Below are 19,889 nucleotides of genomic sequence, written 5' to 3'. Positions count from 1 at the left end.
GGTCGGACATCCAAGAGTGACATAAATACTGTAGGAACGGGGGCGTGGTCAAAGTAACATGTGATGAGCAGAGACAATCCTTGTCAGAGATGAAACTTGATCGATTGTCCTCTTGTCAAAGATAAAACTGTCTAGCAATTCTGCACAGCTACTGTCCATATATAGTCCGCAGCTCGTGGTCTCGTGGTAGCGTTCTCACTTCCCGAGCGCGGGGTCCCGGTTGCGATTCCCGGCGGGGTCAGGGATTTTTCCTGCCTCGAGATGACTGGGTGTTGTTGTGTTGTCCTCATCATCATCATTCATTCCCATTACGGTCAGAGAAAGGCAATGGCAAACTACCTCCACTAGGACCTTGCCTAGTAAGGCGGCACGGGTCTCCCGCATCGCTCCCCTACGCTCTGTAAAGAAGTATGGGACTCATCATCATCATCACTGTCCATATGTCACTAAGTTTCATTACCTCCTCTTTCCTATTAAAATTATCCTGATGCTTATAAATTTCAAAGGCTTCTCTACATAGTTGTGGATAGTAACTTGACACTGTAGATAAAGTTTGTGTTTCAGAAAACTTGTCTTTGTGGTTTTCTGTCTGAACAGCATGCTCTGCTACAGCTGATTTCTCTATTTTTCCTAGTCGGCAAAGACTTTTGTGCTCTTTTAGCCATGTATTTACTCTCCTCTCAGTAGTCACAATATAAACTTTACACACATACACGGAATTTTGTATACACCACATGTCGAAACAGGAGGGTATTTATCCTTCACAGATCGGAGTACTCTACTTATTTTGTTTGTTGATCTAAACACCAGTCTGATGTCATGTTTCTGTAAAATCTTACTGATCTGGTTTAATACTTTTTTGAAAATAGGGTGAGAAACTGTATTTTTCCCAATGTTGTGGTTCTTCCTTGTCCTTCGGTCTTCTGTTCCTTGGTCGCAAAATTCTCTTTACCTCTTTCCCTGAACAGCCATTTTTCTCAGAAGCCTGCTTCAGATATTTTATTTCAGTGTGCAGCTGTTCCGAAGTGCATATCTGTTCGCCTCTATTGACAAAACTTTTAATGACGCCTCTCTTTTGTTGTGGAGGGTGACCGGAGTTTTTATGCAAATATCTGACTGTACATATTAATTTCTGAAAAACTTCATGTTCCAAACTTCTATCAGACTGTCTCATAACTAAATCATCCAAGAAAGTTATTCTGTTATCATTTTGCATTTACATAGTGAACTGGATTTTTGGATTAATTTTTTTTAGATGATCAAAGAATTCATCCAAAGCCTTTCTACCATAGGATCAAACCACAAATGTGTCATCTTCAAACCGGTACCAGTGAGATGATTCCTCATTTGCTTTGTCCAGAGCCGATTGTTCAAATTTCTCCATACAGAAATTAGCAACAGCAGGATGTAATGGGTTACCCAATGCTACACCATCAAGTTGCTTATAAAATTCATCGTCCCACTGGAACTGACTCAAAGTAAGGCAATGTCTACCTTGCAACTGAAGGCTGAAAACATTGTTTATTTGCTCTACAAAGAGCAGTCAAATCTCCTGGAAAAATATCTGTTATAAAAATCATAACTTTGTTAACTGGAATCATAGCGAACAAGGACACTATGTCGAAACTTAGAAGAATATCTTCAGGAGCCAGAATTAGCCCTGCTAGTTTCTCAATAAAATGATGAGAGTCTTTTATATATGAGTCAGTTTTCCCGATATATGGTTGTAAACGAGCTGCCAGATAGCTTGCTATTTCGGTGCATGTGAGAATTGATGGCACTAACTATGGGTCTTAAAGGAAAATCTATTTTATGAATTTTGGTTACACCATACAGTCTAGGACATAGAGCTTCACTCTTCAACAAAGCTCTTTTATCTTCTTTTTGAATAGAGGCAGGGGACTTACTTAGATTATTTGTTTTCCTCAGTATGCTGGCCGTAGGGTCCTTCATAAGTTTCTTATACTGTCTGGACATTAAAAGGTTCAAAATTTTGCTTTGATAATCCTCTGTATTTATAGCAACAGTAGCATTCCCGTTATCAGCAGGAAGAACTACTATCTCTTTATTTGCATTTAAATCTCTGAGAGCCTTCCTCTCACCTTTCGTTAAATTACTTTCCAAAGGTTTACTGTGGCATAAGACCCTGGTGGTTTCAATTCAAACTGCATTTGCAGTTTCCTTGGGGACATTTCATATACCTACTTTTACATTCGCAATAATATCCTCAACTGGTATCTCATAGGTGTTATAGTGTAGTTTCCTCCTTTTGAAAGGACGGAAATCTCATCCTGGTATAACACTCTCTATGACTTGTTTATAACAGTATCAGACATCACCCTATTGCTTGTAGTTTTTAGATTAGTTTGTAACTTTCCGAACTTTTTCTTATGTCTACTAGTACTCATTTCCGTCACAGCTTCCATAGATGTAAATGTAAGGTAATCTATTTTATTCCACACATCTATCTGAACCTTACTAGCAAGGAATAAATGCAGTTTCAGTAACTTACGGTCAACAGAATCCATTTCTCATCCTGTATAATGTATCCTTTCTCAGAGTACTGCTCTTTCTGTATAATCATAAATCCAATGCACCCAAGCTGCCTGGAGTTAGCGACATATGGACAGTAGCTCTGCAGAATTGCGACAGTTTTATCTTTGACAAGACGACAATCGATAGTTAAGTTTTATCGCTGACAAGGATTCTCTCTGCTCATCATGTGTTACTTTGATGATGCCAGCTTTCCTACATTATTTATGTCGCTCTTGTTGGATGTCCGACCAGTCAGTCAGCAAGACTCAGTGAAGGAGTGCCTCTGAGGATGTCCAGTGCAGTCCTGGATGAAACGTCAGGGTCAGAAGAGTTTCTTGGACCACGACCTCACATCCCGAAAAGTTTAGCAGCAGCTATGTCATCCAGTTGTGAAAGCCTTCATTCTATGAGCTCGGACTTCATTTGCGAAACTACTTTAACAAAGACAAAAATGTAACGAATACTTTACTGTTATTGTGGATGCAACTTACAATGAAGCTCAAACAGAGCAAAATGTCTTTCTAATGGACTATATTGCCATCAATGAAGAAAATCAATACAGAATTGTTAACTGTGCCAAAAATACTGGTTAGGCAGATGCTAAAATGATTTGCTAACAGCTGAAATGTTATAGCTTACAGGTTTCATACTGTAGTGGGCAGGGTAACGATAATGAAAGCTATATGTGTGGTATCTTAGAGAGCTCAAGCACTTATGTTAAAAAAAATCCTTGCAGTGCTCATTCACTCCATCTTTGTGGTATCCATTCTATGAATAATTACACAGATGTAGTCACTTTTTCAGAATTGTTCTGAAGATTCAAAATGGATATATAAAAACAAAGATGATGTAACTTACCAAACAAAAGCGTTGGTATGTTGATACAGACACAAACACACACACACAAGATTCAAACTTTCGCAACCCACGGTTGCTTCATCAGGAAAGAGGGAAGGAGAGGGAAAGACGAAAGGATGAGAACAGTTTAAACTAAAATTTTTTGATGTGATTGTAGATACAGTTGTAGGAGACTTAATTATAAGGTGTGCTGCCACAAACAACGTGAGCACATTTCGTTTTCTACAGAACTACATAAGCACAGACTATTCTACAATATCAGAGTGCAAAGAAAACATGGCACCTTTGTACAGTGGAGATCTGAAAGAAGATATTTTGCAGTTAAAAAAAGACCCTTGAAGCTAATTTTGAGTCTGAGCCAGTTCCTCCTTTGTACCTTCTCAATGCTCTTCATAATTGCAATTTTAATAACATATTTCCAAATATAATAGTAGCCTTATGGATTTTCCTGCACTTTGTTACTGCTGTGCAAACACAGCGGTCATTCAGCATTCTTGCAAGAATTAAGAACTGTTTGAGAACTGTAATGGACCAAGAGTGGCTTGTTGGGTTATCTATGATCACAATAGCATCTGGCAGGATTACAAAGGTCAGATTTCTTAAAAAATGCCACTGTTTGATTTGCAATTAAAAGTTTCTGAATTTACTGAATATACCATAGTTTAGAATGAAAAAAATTGTGGGAGGGTCCTAAGAATGCTTACCCTAGTGTACCCTGGTTATATAACAACCATCACAAACCTAATTTTCGAAATACGTACTGTGAAATGGGTCATAACAACAACAGTGAGTGGCATACTACACTGAATAGCCAAAGAAACTGGTACACCTGCCTAATATCGTGTAGGGCTCTCACGAGCATGCAGAAGTGTCGCAATACAACATGGCATAGACTCAACTAATGTCTGAAGTAGTGCTGGAGAGAATTAACACTATGAATTCTGCAGAGCTGTCCATAAATCCATAAGAATATGATAGGGTGGAGACCTCTTCTGAACAGCATGTTACAATGCATCTGAGATATGCTCAATAATGTTCATGTCTGGGGAGTTTGGTAGTGAGTGGAAGTATTTAAATTCAGAAGAGTGTTCCTGGAACCACACTGTAGCAATTCTGGATGTGTAGGGTGCCGCACTGTCCTGCTGGAATTGCCCAGTCCGTCAGAATGCACAATGGACATGAATAGATGCAGGTGATCAGACAGGATGCTTACATACGTGTATACGTGTCACCTGTCAGAGTCATATCTAGACTCCAATTGAACATGCCCCATACCATTACAGAGCCTCCACCAGCTTGAACAGTTCCCTGCTGACATACAGAGTCCATGGATTCATAAGGCTATCTCCATACCCGTACACGTCCATCCACTGGATACAATTTGAAATGAGACTTGTCCAACCAGGCAGCATGTTTCCAGTCATCAACAGTCGAATGTTGGTGTTGACGGGTCCATACGAGCCATAAAGCTTTATGTCATGCAGTCATCAAGGATACACAAGTGGGCCTTCGTCTCTGAAAGCCCATATCAATGACATTTCATTGAATGGTTCGCAAGCTGACACTTGTTGATTGCTCAGCATTGAAATCTGCAGCAATTTGCGGAAGGGTTGCAATTCTGTCACACTGAATGAATCTCTTCAGTTGTTGTTGGCCCCGTTCTTGCAGGATCTTTCTCCAGCTGCAGTGATGTCAGAGATTTGATGTTTTACTGGGTTCCTGATATTCACGGTACATTTCTGAAATGGTCGTACAGGAAGATCCCAACTTCATCGTTACCACGTAGATGCTGTGTCCCATCACTCATGCTGACTATAACACCACTTTCAAACTCATTTAAATCTTAATGACCAGCCATTGTAGCAGCAGTAACCGATCCAACAAATGCGCCAGACAATTGTTGTCTTATACAGGCACTGTCGACTGCAGCAGCGAATTCTGCCTGTTTACATATCTCTGTACTCGAATACCAGTTTCTTTGGTGCTTCAGTGTATATGCAACTAGGAACCATCATAGAATATTGTTACTAAAGTCATGAAATAACTTTACCAAGTCTATATGAGGAGCCAGTGGGTGGACACTAATCATTAGCCAGAGAAAGGCACATACAAATAGCTTATACACTACATGAAAACATCATCTTATGACCAAAGGGATAGGAGAATGTCGAATGGAATCTGCTATTTTAGTAATGTCATTCATAACTGCTTATAAAAGTGAAAGAAACAACGGAGCCACTAGAAAACTGTCATATGTCATGTGCTTGAAATAAACTGGCACGGTAATGTGCAAGGATGAATGTCCATACTGCCTTTCCACTAAAGCAAAGATTATGGTAACCAGAATGCAAATGGTCACTGTAATTCGTTATAGTTGGAGTCACGAATGATGGTGGTCGAAGTTGAGGCTTGTTCTGTGCACCTACGACATGCATTCTCCAACAGCCAGTGACTGTTCAGTAGTGTTCTTAGCACTCTGCTTTGAATGCTGCAGCTAAAATGAATGTTGAACAGTATTGTAACAAGTTGTTTAATGAATTTTTGTTCCATTTGTTGCGAGCTGTCATCGCTTATGTTGGTAGTATGTATACATTCTGCATAAGGAAGCGAGAGACTTAATTTGCACGGTATATGCTTTCTTCAAGCAGAAGGCACGCATGTACCGCAACTGTCGCTTGGAATCGTCAACAACGTAATCCTCATCTGCACCTCGACATACACCAATGACCATCGTTCTTGGAGCGCAATATAGTCAGCTTGTACTATTCACGCAGTCCAAGATGCAGTGACCTTAACGGTTGCTACCATCGTCCGACCTTAATGGTTGCTTCCATCATCCAACGTGTAGAGTGTGATCTTGGACTGTGTGGACAGTACTGTAGTCACAGACATATCTCTGGTGGGCCGGCACAGCTATGTCTTCTGCCAAGGAATTTCTGTTCAATAATGTCCTCCCACTGTAATCTCTAAACCTATCATGACTCTTTGCTTCCAATGCCAGCAAACTGCATTACAACTGAATATAAAGCATTTGAATCATATACAATAAAATAAATTTTGTCACTTATATGCAATATGTTAAGCAACTACTCCGTGAGCAGTACTGCATTTTATAACATAATTTGCTCTTTGACACACCTCACTAAAAATATCTTCTTATGCAGTAAGCTATTGTATGCACCAATTTGCCAGAATATACTGCTTTCAGTATGTAATACTACTTTATATACCAAGAATACTTTACACACACACAGAAGTTCATCGAAATTATAATGAGTCAGAAAACAGGCCATAAAAATAATTCTCCTTAATGAAAATTTGCTAGTTTAACAAATTTTTGGATGATCTCTCGCACTGACTACAAATTTCTAACTTCTTTAATGTATCTAGAAATATACTTTTCAGACCAGTAGGTAATGCTTTTGAATTGTCATTTATAGTCATATAGTCCCTACAGAGTGCTTACTATACAGAAGATGTTATCCAACTATAGACTCACTACTTGGTACTCTAATGTTATGTTCTCTGAATCAAAGGAAGAAATTAGGGATCTGTCTGTAATTTATATTATGGTTGAGTATGAAAACCTAAAATTTTTTTTGGTAAAGTGACACTGTTCAACAATACATAAGATTGTTTGAAAATGGACAGCTTTGAGTCCTTACATCACAGAACAAAGGCTTGTGCAGAGCAAAACTTAAGACTAAAAAGAAAGACACTACTTGCTGCTCAGAGTCAAGCCAAATTTGAATATTTAACAAATTTCATAGTATACTTACATAATAATGGAAAGAGCAAAATTAATGCCTTGTGGTTCTGAACTGATTAGGTAAACAAATTTTATAGCTTAAAATGAGCCAAGTAAGAGGTATTCAGATGACTTGTGAGAATCAGGGGGTGATACGGTAGGGATATTTCCTTACCTAACATACGTGTTGATTACCAAATGGTAGAACAAGGCGTGGTAGGTGCTGCACAAAATAGTCGTACATGGTCGAGGAACACACCTAATTACCAATTAGGCAACTACAAAGAAACAAACAAAATAGACTCAAAATTCATAAGTTCTGAACGAAGTCACTCGCTAGTGCGGTTGGTGCTGAAAAATGGCATGGCACGGTAGGAAAGGCAGATGCTGGGCCAGGTGGCAGTCTCATCTTGAGTTTCACCAGCACTATGATATTCTGACGTGAGGTATGGAATTAATAATCATCAGCAGAATATGCGGCATGAAACACTATCTATACCCAGCTGCATAGCAGGGGTTTGATGATGATGATGATGTTTGGTTTGGGGGGCACTCAACTGCGGGGTCATCAGCACCCGTTCCAAGTCCCAGTTTTTTCACAGCCCGATTTTTATACATAATAGTCCAATCTAACCACTGTCAGTAATGATGATGATGAAATGATGTGGACAACAGAAACACCCAGTATCCGGGCATAGAAAATCCCCAACCCAGCCAGGAATCGAACCCGGGACCCCGTGATCCAGAGGTACCAATGCTAGCCACTAGACTACGAGCTGTGGATGCATAGCAGGGGTAGAGACAGAGTGACGTGGGTGTCTTTCAAACTTCATGAAGCACATCACCACGTGGTGTGTCTGTAGTGGTGTGAGCACCGAGAGGGAACTGATGTTGATGCCACGAGGAGAAGGAGGAGACTGATCAAGCCTAGGTCGGTGGAAGTCTCGCCAAGGACCGAGCTATTGTTATATACTGGTAGCCAGAGACTGTAGTGTGCAGTTATCAGGTCACATGGCAGGATCGGCTGCTTGGGATGGAAGTAACAAGCAAAGGGAGAAACTTGTGCCTCAGCAGATGGCTGTTGTGAGCCAGGGGCATATGGAACTGCTAAGATAGTTGCATGGCGAAAGGCCACCACAATAGAATAAGGACAATGAACGCCACTTTTGCAGCAGAAAGATGAGGCCAGTCAAGAGCACTGTTGTGCTCATGAGGTGTGTGTGTGTGTGTGTGTGTGTGTGTGTGTGTGTGTGTGTGTGTTTGTGTGGGTGGGTGTGAAGGTCACTATGGCACAGAGGTGCTGTGAGGTGTTTATGGGGATTATTAGAAATATCTGATATTAATTCTCTCCTGCATGTTGCTGTATTAGTGGGCAATGTGCTTACGCTTCAGGATCTGTACTTGAGTGGATATAGCTGAAATTGCAGAGCAGATCTTTTAGCAAATGGGAAGGTCAGCATCTTAGAACATTCAATCCATCTGGGAGAAGAAATTACAACATCCAATTAGTTTTACACTGTATTGCAAATTAGTATTATGTCATCCGCTCAGAACTTTTAAATGCCTTTACTGGAAAAAGGATGGGCTTACTATAGGAAAGCTTTTTTTACTAACTTAAAGAGTTGGTTTCACTTTCTGGATAAGTCTATCATTAACTAATACCTTGACTTCTATTCCTTTTAATGACTGAAACCATTAGGTACAGCATAACTAAAACAATGTCGGAGCTGCTACTTCTGGTAACTTTCTTAGAAGACATTACTGAGTGAGTGACAATCTACATAGTACGAGTGTAATTTACAGTGCCACTTTCATTGTCTGTACTTTATTTAGTGGTAAAAAGGAGGAGGACAGTTTTGTTTCATTGAGAAATTTAAAATCATAATTGCTTTAAAATCTGAAAGAAAACACTTTGGTTGAGTCTCTTTGCTGCAGGAACTTGCTGATGGACTAGTCATGTTTTCTGTGACTCTATTTCGGTAAAACGTTTATGAACTGAAATATTTTTAATATATGTTAGCTGTAAGTGGTTTCAACTTCTTCTGAGTGGCAGAGTTGACATTCAGGCATTATGGTTTTTTGAAAGATAAACCACAGTGTTTAAGTGATTTGAAGGAGTAATTCCTGTGATATTAAAGTGAGTCCCAAGTAGGAAAGCAAATACTGGAATGTTTCATTAGGGATATTGATACTTATGGACTCCCAATTTTAATAAAGGTAACTCTTGACGAATACTGGGTATTATTATAGGGAAGGCTTCAGCATATGTGAAAATTTTGCTGCCAGTTCATTCAATAACTGTGATTCAATGACTGTTATGGGCAATACAAAGATTCCCAACATCACTTGAGACCAGTTTCATCATAAATGGGGAGATTTTTTTGTGCAGTGGTACAGCCATAGAAAGCCTGGCAGAAGAATTCCACCGGCTGGCATAGTTTTAACTTGTTGTAACTGTGAACATTATGTATGAGCCATCTCCTATAAAGACACACATAAATTTTTGCAGTTGTTATACGAAACAGATATTAGGATCATAAATGTCCTGAAACTCATAGTGTATATAGCTCAGCCACTGGATGTACAGGGTGACAATTATTGAACTATATGAAATAAAATCAGTTTGCATTATGTCCAAACTGCATGGCTGGCTGTGGGGCATGATGGGAATTAGTATGTGGATTCTTGTTTGGTTTATCGACAAAGCACAGTTTTATTTGGATGGGTTCATCTATAAGCAAAATTGGCACATTTGGGGGACTGAGAATCTGCATTTTGCAACCAAGAAATCTCTTCACCCTCAACAGGTGACTGTGTGATGTGCAGTGTTCAGTCATGGAATAATTGGTGCAATATTCCTTGATGGCACAGTAACTACTGAATGGTACATGAACATTTTGGAAGATGATTTCATCTCCTTATCCAAAGTGACCATGATTTCGACACAATGTGGTTCACGCAAGATGGAGCTCGACCCCACAGAAGCAAGAGAGTGTTTGATGTCCTGGAGGAGCACTTTGGGGACTGCATTCTGGCTCTGAGATACCCAGAGGCCACTGGCATGGGCCTCAATTGTCCACCTTATTCTCCAGATCTGGACACATGTGACTCCTTTTGGTGGGGCTATATTAAAGACAAGGTGTACAGCAATAACCTCAAAACCATTGCTGAGCTGAAAACAGCCATTCAGGAGGTCAATGACAGCACTGATGTTCCGACACTTCAGCGGGTCATGCCCAATTTTGCTATTTGTCTGCGCCACATCATCGCCAATGATGGCAGGCATATTGAACATACCCCCCACAAATCTGAATATCTGTAGTGATGTTTACATGTTGAATAAAGTGTGTGCATGCTGTAGTTTGCAGCTAATTTATGTTTTTATCAAACATTTTAATAACTGTCACCCTGTATTTAATTAATTTTTCAATATGTTTGACTGTTGGCTCAAAAATGTGTTTAAGAGCAGTGAACATGGGTATTCTTTTGAACAAAAACCAGGCATGTGAGGAGAGGAATATAGTTGATCCATCGTAACAATCAGATGCCAGAGTTTGATGTTAAACAAACATCTAAAACAAACAGTTAGAGCTATATAAAGAATTTCAAAAACAATATTGGAACATTATAAATTCCTTTACCATTACAGGACATGTTACTCAGAGATTACAAGCTCAGTAAAAGGCAATAAAAACAGATCATTACATCTCCTATGCATTGTTTTTCTGAGTTTTTAAATTTGACACTATTAATACTTGAGAGGGAGACCAAGAGATGAATACACTATGCAGATTCAGAAGGATGTAGGTTGCAGTAGGTACTGGGAGATGAAGAAACTTGCACAGGATAGGGTAGCATGGAGAGCTGCATCAAACCAGTCTCAGGACTGAAGACCACAACAACAAACAATACTTGACCTTTGAAATTTACTCAGATAGTTACTTACAGTGTGTTTCAATTTCAGCAGTAGCAGGTTCCCAGTGATGAAGCTTATATTAATGTTCTTATTTTGAAATAGCCTGACTACCTCATTGTTTAGGTGTACTTGGTACTGACACTGTACAACAACTTTATAAAAAGAACAAAATGCACCTGAAGGGCAGGCAGGTTCAGCCAAGTAATTGGAAAGGTTTTCCCTATCCTCTGCACCTGCAGGCACATTTCCTTTGCAGAGTATGAAAGTACGAAATTTGGGTGAACAAGTGTACGGCAGTGTCCTGCTTGTGTTGGAAGTGATGAGGGTGGAGGGAGAGAGTGAAAACCCAGTGCTGATACGTGGTCTACTTCTCTCGAAGAGCACCAAAGGGGTTGCAGAGCATAACGTCCTCGGCCTCGTCACACGGACAGATCACCATTGACAGTGTGACATGCCATCACTTTACGAGACACTGGCGCAAATACACTACATCGTGCCAGCTGAATGCACAGTGCTCAGAATGCAGTTCTGCAGGCTGACTGGTGTGAGAAGGTGCATCAGGTGGAGTTGGCGAGGGGAGAAATGAGGCAGAAAGTCAGAAGGAGGGGTGAGAAGAATTACTGACAGCTCAGAGGGAGGCACAGGCAGTACTGATAGGAATACCAGAGGAAGAGGCAACACCTGCTTAGGATAGGAATGCAACACAAAGAAACTGCCACCAGTGAGTTCATGCACTGCACAATGATGATGATGTGGGGGTTAGGGGTGACAGACCAGATGACAGGGAGACTGTGGGGAATAGCACGTGTGTGCAGGATGATAATAGTTAGGGTCCTGGGAAAGGGCAGAAGAGGGTTGTGGCACGGGGCTAGTGGAAATTGAGGCCACTAGGACTACACAGACAAAGGATATGTTGCAAGGACACCCATCTATGTCAGTGAGGAAAACTGGTGCTGAGGGGAATGATCTAGATGGCACCAGTTGCAAAGCCACCACTGAAATCGGGTATGTTGTACTAGCAATGTGTTCCATCACTGGGTGATCAACTCTGCTCTCAGCCAAAGTCTGACAGTGGCCATTCCCCATGTGGGCAGCACTTTGGTGATCAAGTATACATAAAATCCTGTGCAGAAAATTCAGCAGCGCCGGTGTACGGCATGACTGTGTTCGTATGTGGCCCTGTCTCTAGTGGGACAGGATAAGCCCGTGACGGCACTGGAGTAGGATATTAGGATATACTGAGTATAAAAATTAGCCAGGTCTTCCACCTGGTTCTTCCACAGGCATATGAGGCATGCAGAAAGGGGCTGGCACAGGGACAGACCAGGATATTGCATAGATTGTGTGGGTAGCAGAATACCACTTTAGGAGGAGTGGGAAGGATTGAGAGTAGGATGTTCCCGATTCCCAGGCACAATAGTTGAAGCCTGGCAAAGGATATGGTACAGGTGTTCCAGTCTGGGATGATATATGGTGATAAGGGATGTGTCCTTTGCAGCTGGTTCTTGGGGGTGATGAGAGGCTTAGGGATGTTCTAGGACACAGCACAGGAAATTTGTTTGTGGACTCGGTTTAGAGGATACTGCCTCTCTGTGAAGGCCTTTGTGAGACATTCAGCACACTGAGCGAGGGAAACCTCTTCAACGCAGACGTGCTGTCCACGAGTGGCCAGACTATACGGGACTGATTTCTCGATGTGAAAGGGAGGACATATCGTCGGGCATCCACATTCTCTTCCCCACAGTCTTCCTTTCCTATGTTCCATCATCCCTCCTGATCCACTCCTCACCCCTCCCATCGTGCACTGCACGAAGTCATCAGTTCCAGCACCCGTGAGTCACATTCCTACTCTGTAAACCTCGTGCCTCCCTCCGAGCTGCCAGCCACCATTCCTCGACCCTCCATCCCACTCCCCACCTCCTTTCTCCTGTCACCCTGCCCCACCAGTCACCTTCACTACTGAAGTCTTGGTATTATGTATATAGCTTGCACAATGTACTTGTACAGCTAAGTTTCTGTGACTCAATGCCCCTACTATTTGATGTGTTTTTACCTTAACTCCTAAATTATTTACATTCTGCCACAACTTTCCACACCATACTTATGTAGAATGTTGTGTATTTTTCTAAAACCGTTTTGAGGACCGTATGTTGGGGGATCAGAATTAACAAAATAATAGCCATAATGGGAGCCTAGCAGATGTTATTTTGAACAATTGCACAAATTTCATGAAAAATCAAATTTTGATAGAAATAATCATCACCTGTGGTCATTTTAACAAAAAAAATTGTGAGAAGTGTTCTCCATCAGAGAATGTACTGTGAAAACTGTGAACTGGTTTATTCTATAAGAAGTACTAGAAATGCGCCACTATTCTACATTTAATATAGTGCTACTTGGCCAGAGGGAGTTTTTTATTTATATTCCAGTACAGTATCTTCTGGTGCCGGAAATTTTAAATGTTCTACAAGGAACACAACTTCCAAAAACTGAGATGACAAAATTTTTCTGATAAATTATATGTAAGCATTCACAGTGCTCACTCACTTTCTTCAGAACTCTAAAGCTAACAACACACGGCTAACAACAGGCACGCACCAAGTGTCGAACACCGTTACTACCGTTCCTCGTCTCGGTCAGAAACACACCACAGGAGGCTTCTATTATAATATACCTGGGAATGTTCTGTACACTGGTATTTTGACTGCTGTTTCCACATGACACAAATAGCAGTGATAAGTTCAGACGAGGTGTAATTGTCTCGGTTGCATTGAACTATAGCTAAATATCACAAAAACTGCTTGAACCCTTCAAATCAAGAGAGAAAGTGGACATGTTCTGATACAGCACGAAGTGAGGAAGTCAGAATGAAAGCACCCTGGTCGCAACAGCAGGGCACGGTATGATGCTCAGGTCAGACACTGACGAGAAGTCCATTATGCAACAGCAACCACATCCCTAACTTATTTGCATCGCCTCGGATCAAAAGAAGCCTGATAGCGCAATGCTCCCAGTGTAGCAGGATGGGATGAGAATGACAGCTAGTGGTTGGTGGAAGCCATCTTGTTTAGTGTCAATATGGGCTCACCCCCACCTGGGCACTGTGGGTTCGTATACGGTTTGTCAAACTGCAGAATCTTTCTTACATCAAGCAGTAGTCTGACGATACAGAAGTGGGCACATGACAAGGGGGCTTTTGTCAGTGTGGTGTCGACTGTGGCTCTTGGTCTTCTGTGTTCTAATTATGTCTTTGGGCCACAGCTGAATTCTAGGCAGTTACACTGGATAACTGAGAAGACCTTTATGGGGTGCTTGAGTGGCTTTGCCATTGCAAACTTCTCAGGCATTTATGAATAAAAAGTGCAGGCAGAAATTTATTGACTGAGAAGTCATTTTTAGAAGAACATTAATTGATTTTACAAATATTTTCAATAAATTTCTTTTTTATGTCTTTAATACTTACTAGATAAACATTGTGTATTGTGACAAAGTTGGGAGCTGAAGATGGTACTAGCAGACAACAAGAAAACAGCAGCAGAAGAAACATACTGCGACACACACACACACACACACACACACACACACACAGATATATCGTAATATCATAGTTCCACTGGAGGTCGTGACTGGCATTCTTGAAAGCTATAGGCAGGCATCTAGTAAGCAGTCAGAACCTCAAAATGGCTGAGATGTTATGGACAAGTGTGAAGTACAACTGAAGAGCCACAATTACTGAAAGTCTTCACCCTGGGCGTTTACCCACTCAAATAGTTCGATTCTTCGGGTACCCGAGATCGATCTAATACGGGTCCCGCCTCCTGAATTTCCTACCTGTCTGCACTTTCTTCATTTTTAATCTGCAGTTTACAATCAATGAATTATGGCCAGAGTCTACATTAGCCTCTGAAAATGTTTTGCAGTTTAAAACAGGATTTTGAAAGCTCTATCTTACAATGACGAACTCACAGTGAGCAACAAGTTTCTAAAAGTTGAGAAAAACGGCAAGGTAGAAGCGTGACTGCCAGTCACACCTGATACGAGTCTCAATCTAACTAGACTCGGCTTAAATAAATCATTTTATCTACAATACAGGCCGAAGCAACGAATTAAAATTTGTACCAAGACTGGGATTTAAACCTGGCTCTCCTGATCACTAGGCAGATGCACTAATCACTACACCACCCTGACAATGCGGCTAACACAGCTGCACGGATTACCATAGTTTGGGGATAGCGCATCTGCCTAGTGAACATGAGAGCCAACTTTCAATCCTGGACTTGATAAAACTTTAAATTCATTGCTTCGGCCTATATTCATTATCACAGATAAAGCTGAGGCTTAGTGTATCTCTGGAGCATATAATTTATCTGATTAAATAAATCAGTTTATACTGGATCTCTCTCTTACTCTGTTTCACCACTTCCCTCCCCTGTTTTCATCCTCTAATTTTTTTTTCCCAGTGCATTCCGTTTATTTTTCTCTCTTTACCATAAACAAACTATTGGTTGACCAGAATTTAATTATTCTATTTTCTTCTGTACTGCATAAATTCCTCTGCACTATGAATCCTGTGTCATCTGCTGAGTCACATTTGAAACCGTACCTATACTTTTCTGCTTTACCGTGAGTTTCCTCACCTTTTTTTTCTTAATCACTGATAAAAGAAACCTTATTTTACATCACCATTAGTTTGCGACATCCTCTACACGTTATCGACCGTAATGCGTTACAGAAATGCTACCGAGTCACTAGTATAACTTTAAATGCGACTTTTATGGCAGTGCCTCTCATTGTGTTCGGTGCTCTAATAGTGAGACTGAAACTGCCCTAAAGTATTAATAATGAACATTAATACTAAGAATAGTGAATTTATAGGTAAAAATGTTCATAATGATGTCCTCTAATACCTAAAAAGAAGAGCTCAGGAAATTATGCTAACAGGTCCAAAACATGCAAATGCACGGTACTACTGATTCTATAATAATTAAAGATGCACACATGTAAAAAGTTAGTATTTATAATTCATTATCACTGACCTTAAATTATTATCGAGGTAATGCTGCACGGTGTTCCCACGTGGGTCTGTCGGTTTCTTGTACAGCTCGAAGGCCGAACCTCTCTGTTCTCTGTTGGCGAGATCTAGCCCACTCGGTTCTCGATTATGGTGACCGTGGTGATTGTGATTACGGACACTGTCGGGAGGGGCATTCCTCGAAGGAGGAACGTTGTAGTAATATTGACCTCCTCCGGCTCCTGCTGCAGTTCTGGGCACTGACGGATTGTAATTCCGGTCCAGACTACTTCCGTGACCAGAATCGAATCCGCCGTTTGTTTCTTCAGCTGAAATTTGCAAAGTATGACATTGGTTTCCTGTAAATGAATGCAATAAAACTACTGTGGTAATCGAAAGACAGACTGAATGAAAAATAGAGAGAAAAGTTCGAGATGCTGGATACTTTTGATCACATAGTGTATTATCAGCTATCATACTAAATCTTTCTCAGACGTAGACAAAACACCCACACATTCAGACGTGCACTGTCCCTTCACGCACTGTGGACCATCTGCGACTGGGATAAGGAAGAGGGATGGGGTACGAAGGGGGACTGGTATCGGGTTAGAGGTAGAGATGCTGTGCTGCCAGTTAGTGTGAAATGGCATGGTGGGGACAGGATGGTAGGCTGCTAGGTGCAGCACTGAGGGGAGGGGTGGGGGAAACAGAGAAGGGGAAAGGACTATGAATGTGCACCGAGATGATAGCAGTCACGTGTGAAGCTCGAGAGGGAGCAGGGAAGGGAATAGGTGCATTTGGGAACACAGATTAGTGAAGGTCGAAGCCAGAGGGTTACAGGAATAGAGGGTATCCTCCTCAGCATACTCCCACCTGTGCAGTTTGGGATAATTGGTCTTAGTGGAAAGAATCCAGATGGCACAGGCTGTGCAGCAGATGTTGAAGTGAAGCACGTCATGTTGGGCAGCATACTTGGTAAGTGAGTGGTCCGACTGTCTCTCAGTCACAGTCCAGAGCTGGCATTTGTGCTAATAATCCACATAGGATGCAACACAACCGTTGTAGCTAAGCTAGTAATCCACACAGGATGCAACACAACCGTTGCATCTAAGATGGTACACAGTATGGCTCTTATCACAGGTGGGCCTATCTTTGAGGGAGTAGGAGACGCCTGTGACATGACTGAAGCAAGTGGCAATGGAAGGATGTACAGGACAGGTCTTGAATCTAAGCCTGTTACTGGGATATAAGCGATTAAGCGATGAGAGGAAAGGTTTACGGTCAGAGGTGGGACAGGGATGAATGAGGATACTGTGTTAGTGGGCACAACCACTTACAGGCTGTCCATCTGCACAAATGACCAAGAGGGAACTGCACCAGTGTGATGGTACAGTTAAATTCAAATTGCAGTGTCTAAAAGTTTTTTATTTATTAAACAGTATCGGGTGAAAATCTACTGAGTAAAATTATCGACCTTATACAAAAGGTTAGTGTTGAGGAAATGTCTATAACTGTGTCAAAATCTAAACGTGTAATGTCTGTCATAAATGTTTTTTGGAAGGAGAGAGTATTTTGTGAAAAATTAATATAATTTTTTGAAAAATAAAATATAGAAATGAATGTAAGTTATAAATGTATTGACTCAACATTCTAAAGGTATTAGAACATGTAGTTCATTTAAACAAAATGAAATCATAAAGGTAGGGAATCCACTATCGGTTTTCAACCAACAGTCTTTTGGATGATGCAGGTGCAAGCACTCCGAGAGAGGAAAAGAATGGGAAACCAGAGGCAGTTGCAGTCAAGCCATGGCAGTATACATGTCATGGCATGCCTGGGGATGTGAGCCTTCAGCAACGACAATTTGATGCGAAAGTGCTCAATATTTGGTGTGGCAGTGGTTTATAGCCCTGAAGTTGTCTCCAGTTTATTTTGTGTTGGAAAGCAAGAATATCTGACTGGTTTTATATGATGGTATATGGAGTTGATGCCACAGCAGGTTAACATGGCTGCAGTAAGTGTGTGGTAGTTATAAATTAATTCCATCACCGAAGACAAGAAGAGCCTATTCAAATTTTTAAACAGCAAGCACCAACTTCAACACTGATACAACTGCAATGAACAAGGCAAGACATTTTCGCATCAACAGTCTTTAGCAGTGTATCAGAATTTTACAGTCAACCTGACTGTTTGCCAAAGTTCTGATATAGTTATGTTAAAAGTATTTGTCAGAATCATTGTCTCAATGTCCTGTACCAATCCAAAGCTCCCTGCCAATTTGTTAAATGTAAATTTTGTGTCACCCTGTATGGTCAAAAGATCTTAGTCAATTAATTTTGATGTTTGGCAATCATGCAGTGTCATATAAAAGGAACTTCCAAGAATAATTGTTTACTTTCAATCTGAAGAGACAATAAGTGTGGTTGCTTTGATATGCCATTGTAAAATTTAATTTAATGAGATTTCTTACTTTAAATTTGCTTTATCAGAATATTAGCTTAACATAATTATTCAAAGTAAAGGTGGCAGCCATTAAGCCATGTAGGAATAACTCAGCCCTCCTCCATCTTGTTTCCAAATAAAATTGTTGCCACAAAAGTCATTAAAGTGTATTTACTTTTGGCACACTAAAAGAAATATAAACTGAAATAAAGTATTGAAATTGCTTCTTCCGAGCTGGAGACCAAAACAATCTTTGTAGATATAGTTTACTTTCAGTGGATCTGTCATAAGGTAAGGTTAAATAGCTGCATGCTGTTTACTACAGGGGTGATATAAAACCAAATCCAGGTAGGCCATATAAAGTATTATGTGTGTAACAACTTGCACGGCATACCAATCCTGCCACACAGGATTAGCCGAGTAGTCCAAGGCGCTGCAGTCACAGACTGTGCAGCTGGTCCCGGTGGAGGTTCGAGTCCTCCTCGGGCATGGGTGTGTTTGTTTATCCTTAGGATAATTTAGGTTAAGTAGTGTATAAGCTTAGGGACTGATGACCTTAGCAGTTAAGTCCCATAAGATTTCACACACATTTGATACCAATCCTGAAAACTGAACCCCACTATACACACCTCGATTTGGAAAGAAGTTTAAAACATAAGTAGGTGCCTTGCTAATAATAGTATTCTGTTATCTGTCAGGCAATATGTGTCAAAATTTGTGTTAGAGATTGTTATTACTGTTAGGAAAAACACTGAAATGTAGAGCAGTTGTAATGAAAATGCTCTACTGGGCGAACAAAGGCTGCATTTCTCTGAGAAGCGATACACAATCAATGGGGGATAGATGCAGGTTCTTCTTTTTTGTAAGGCAGTCCCGGCAGGGAGCAGTGCATGTGGAGGGTGCCATAAACCCGACTGCTAAATGGAATCACTTTGCGTAGTGCGACCAACATTACAAAATTATACAGAAATTATTCTGCACATTATTACTTCCATATTAAGCAATATTAGTGAGTCATACAGTTAATTATTGTCATGTTTGTAGTTAAAAAACATTCCTTTCCCTGCCACATAACATTAAAACCAGTTCAATTACATGTGATTCGGACATTTAAAATACAAAGGCGAATTGGTGAAACGTGGAATCATCGGGTTCTGATACACCACCCAGCTCAACTTCCACAGCTGCTTCAGAAACTGTGCCATCTGGATTCATTACAGCAACATCAGCTTTTCTGAATTTCATAGGTGGGAACTCTCCCTGCAATGCAACCTCCATTGCCACAACCCCAGGCATCAGTCTTCGTTATGCCCTTTACTCCAACCCACTGCCTTTATCCCCTTCGCTGCTGGCCTAGTCCCACTCCAGTCTCATGTGTG

At 40.8% G+C, this 19,889-nt stretch overlaps 1 protein-coding gene across 5 annotated transcripts in view; it reads right to left on the bottom strand.

Annotated features, from left to right (window-relative positions):
- Window positions 1-19,889, bottom strand: part of LOC126164718 (tight junction protein ZO-1) — a 736,986-nt gene that overhangs the window by 43,751 nt on the left and 673,346 nt on the right. For all 5 annotated transcript variants that reach the window (XM_049920263.1, XM_049920266.1, XM_049920267.1 and 2 more), the window contains one exon: window positions 16,094-16,397. In XM_049920263.1, coding sequence (XP_049776220.1) covers window positions 16,094-16,397 — 304 coding nt within the window. The remainder of the gene's footprint in view (window positions 1-16,093; window positions 16,398-19,889) is intronic.

This window comes from Schistocerca cancellata, chromosome 1 (genome assembly GCF_023864275.1).
Source record: "Schistocerca cancellata isolate TAMUIC-IGC-003103 chromosome 1, iqSchCanc2.1, whole genome shotgun sequence".
Lineage (NCBI taxonomy): Eukaryota > Metazoa > Arthropoda > Insecta > Orthoptera > Acrididae > Schistocerca > Schistocerca cancellata.
This window is presented reverse-complemented; position numbering and strand designations above follow the sequence as displayed.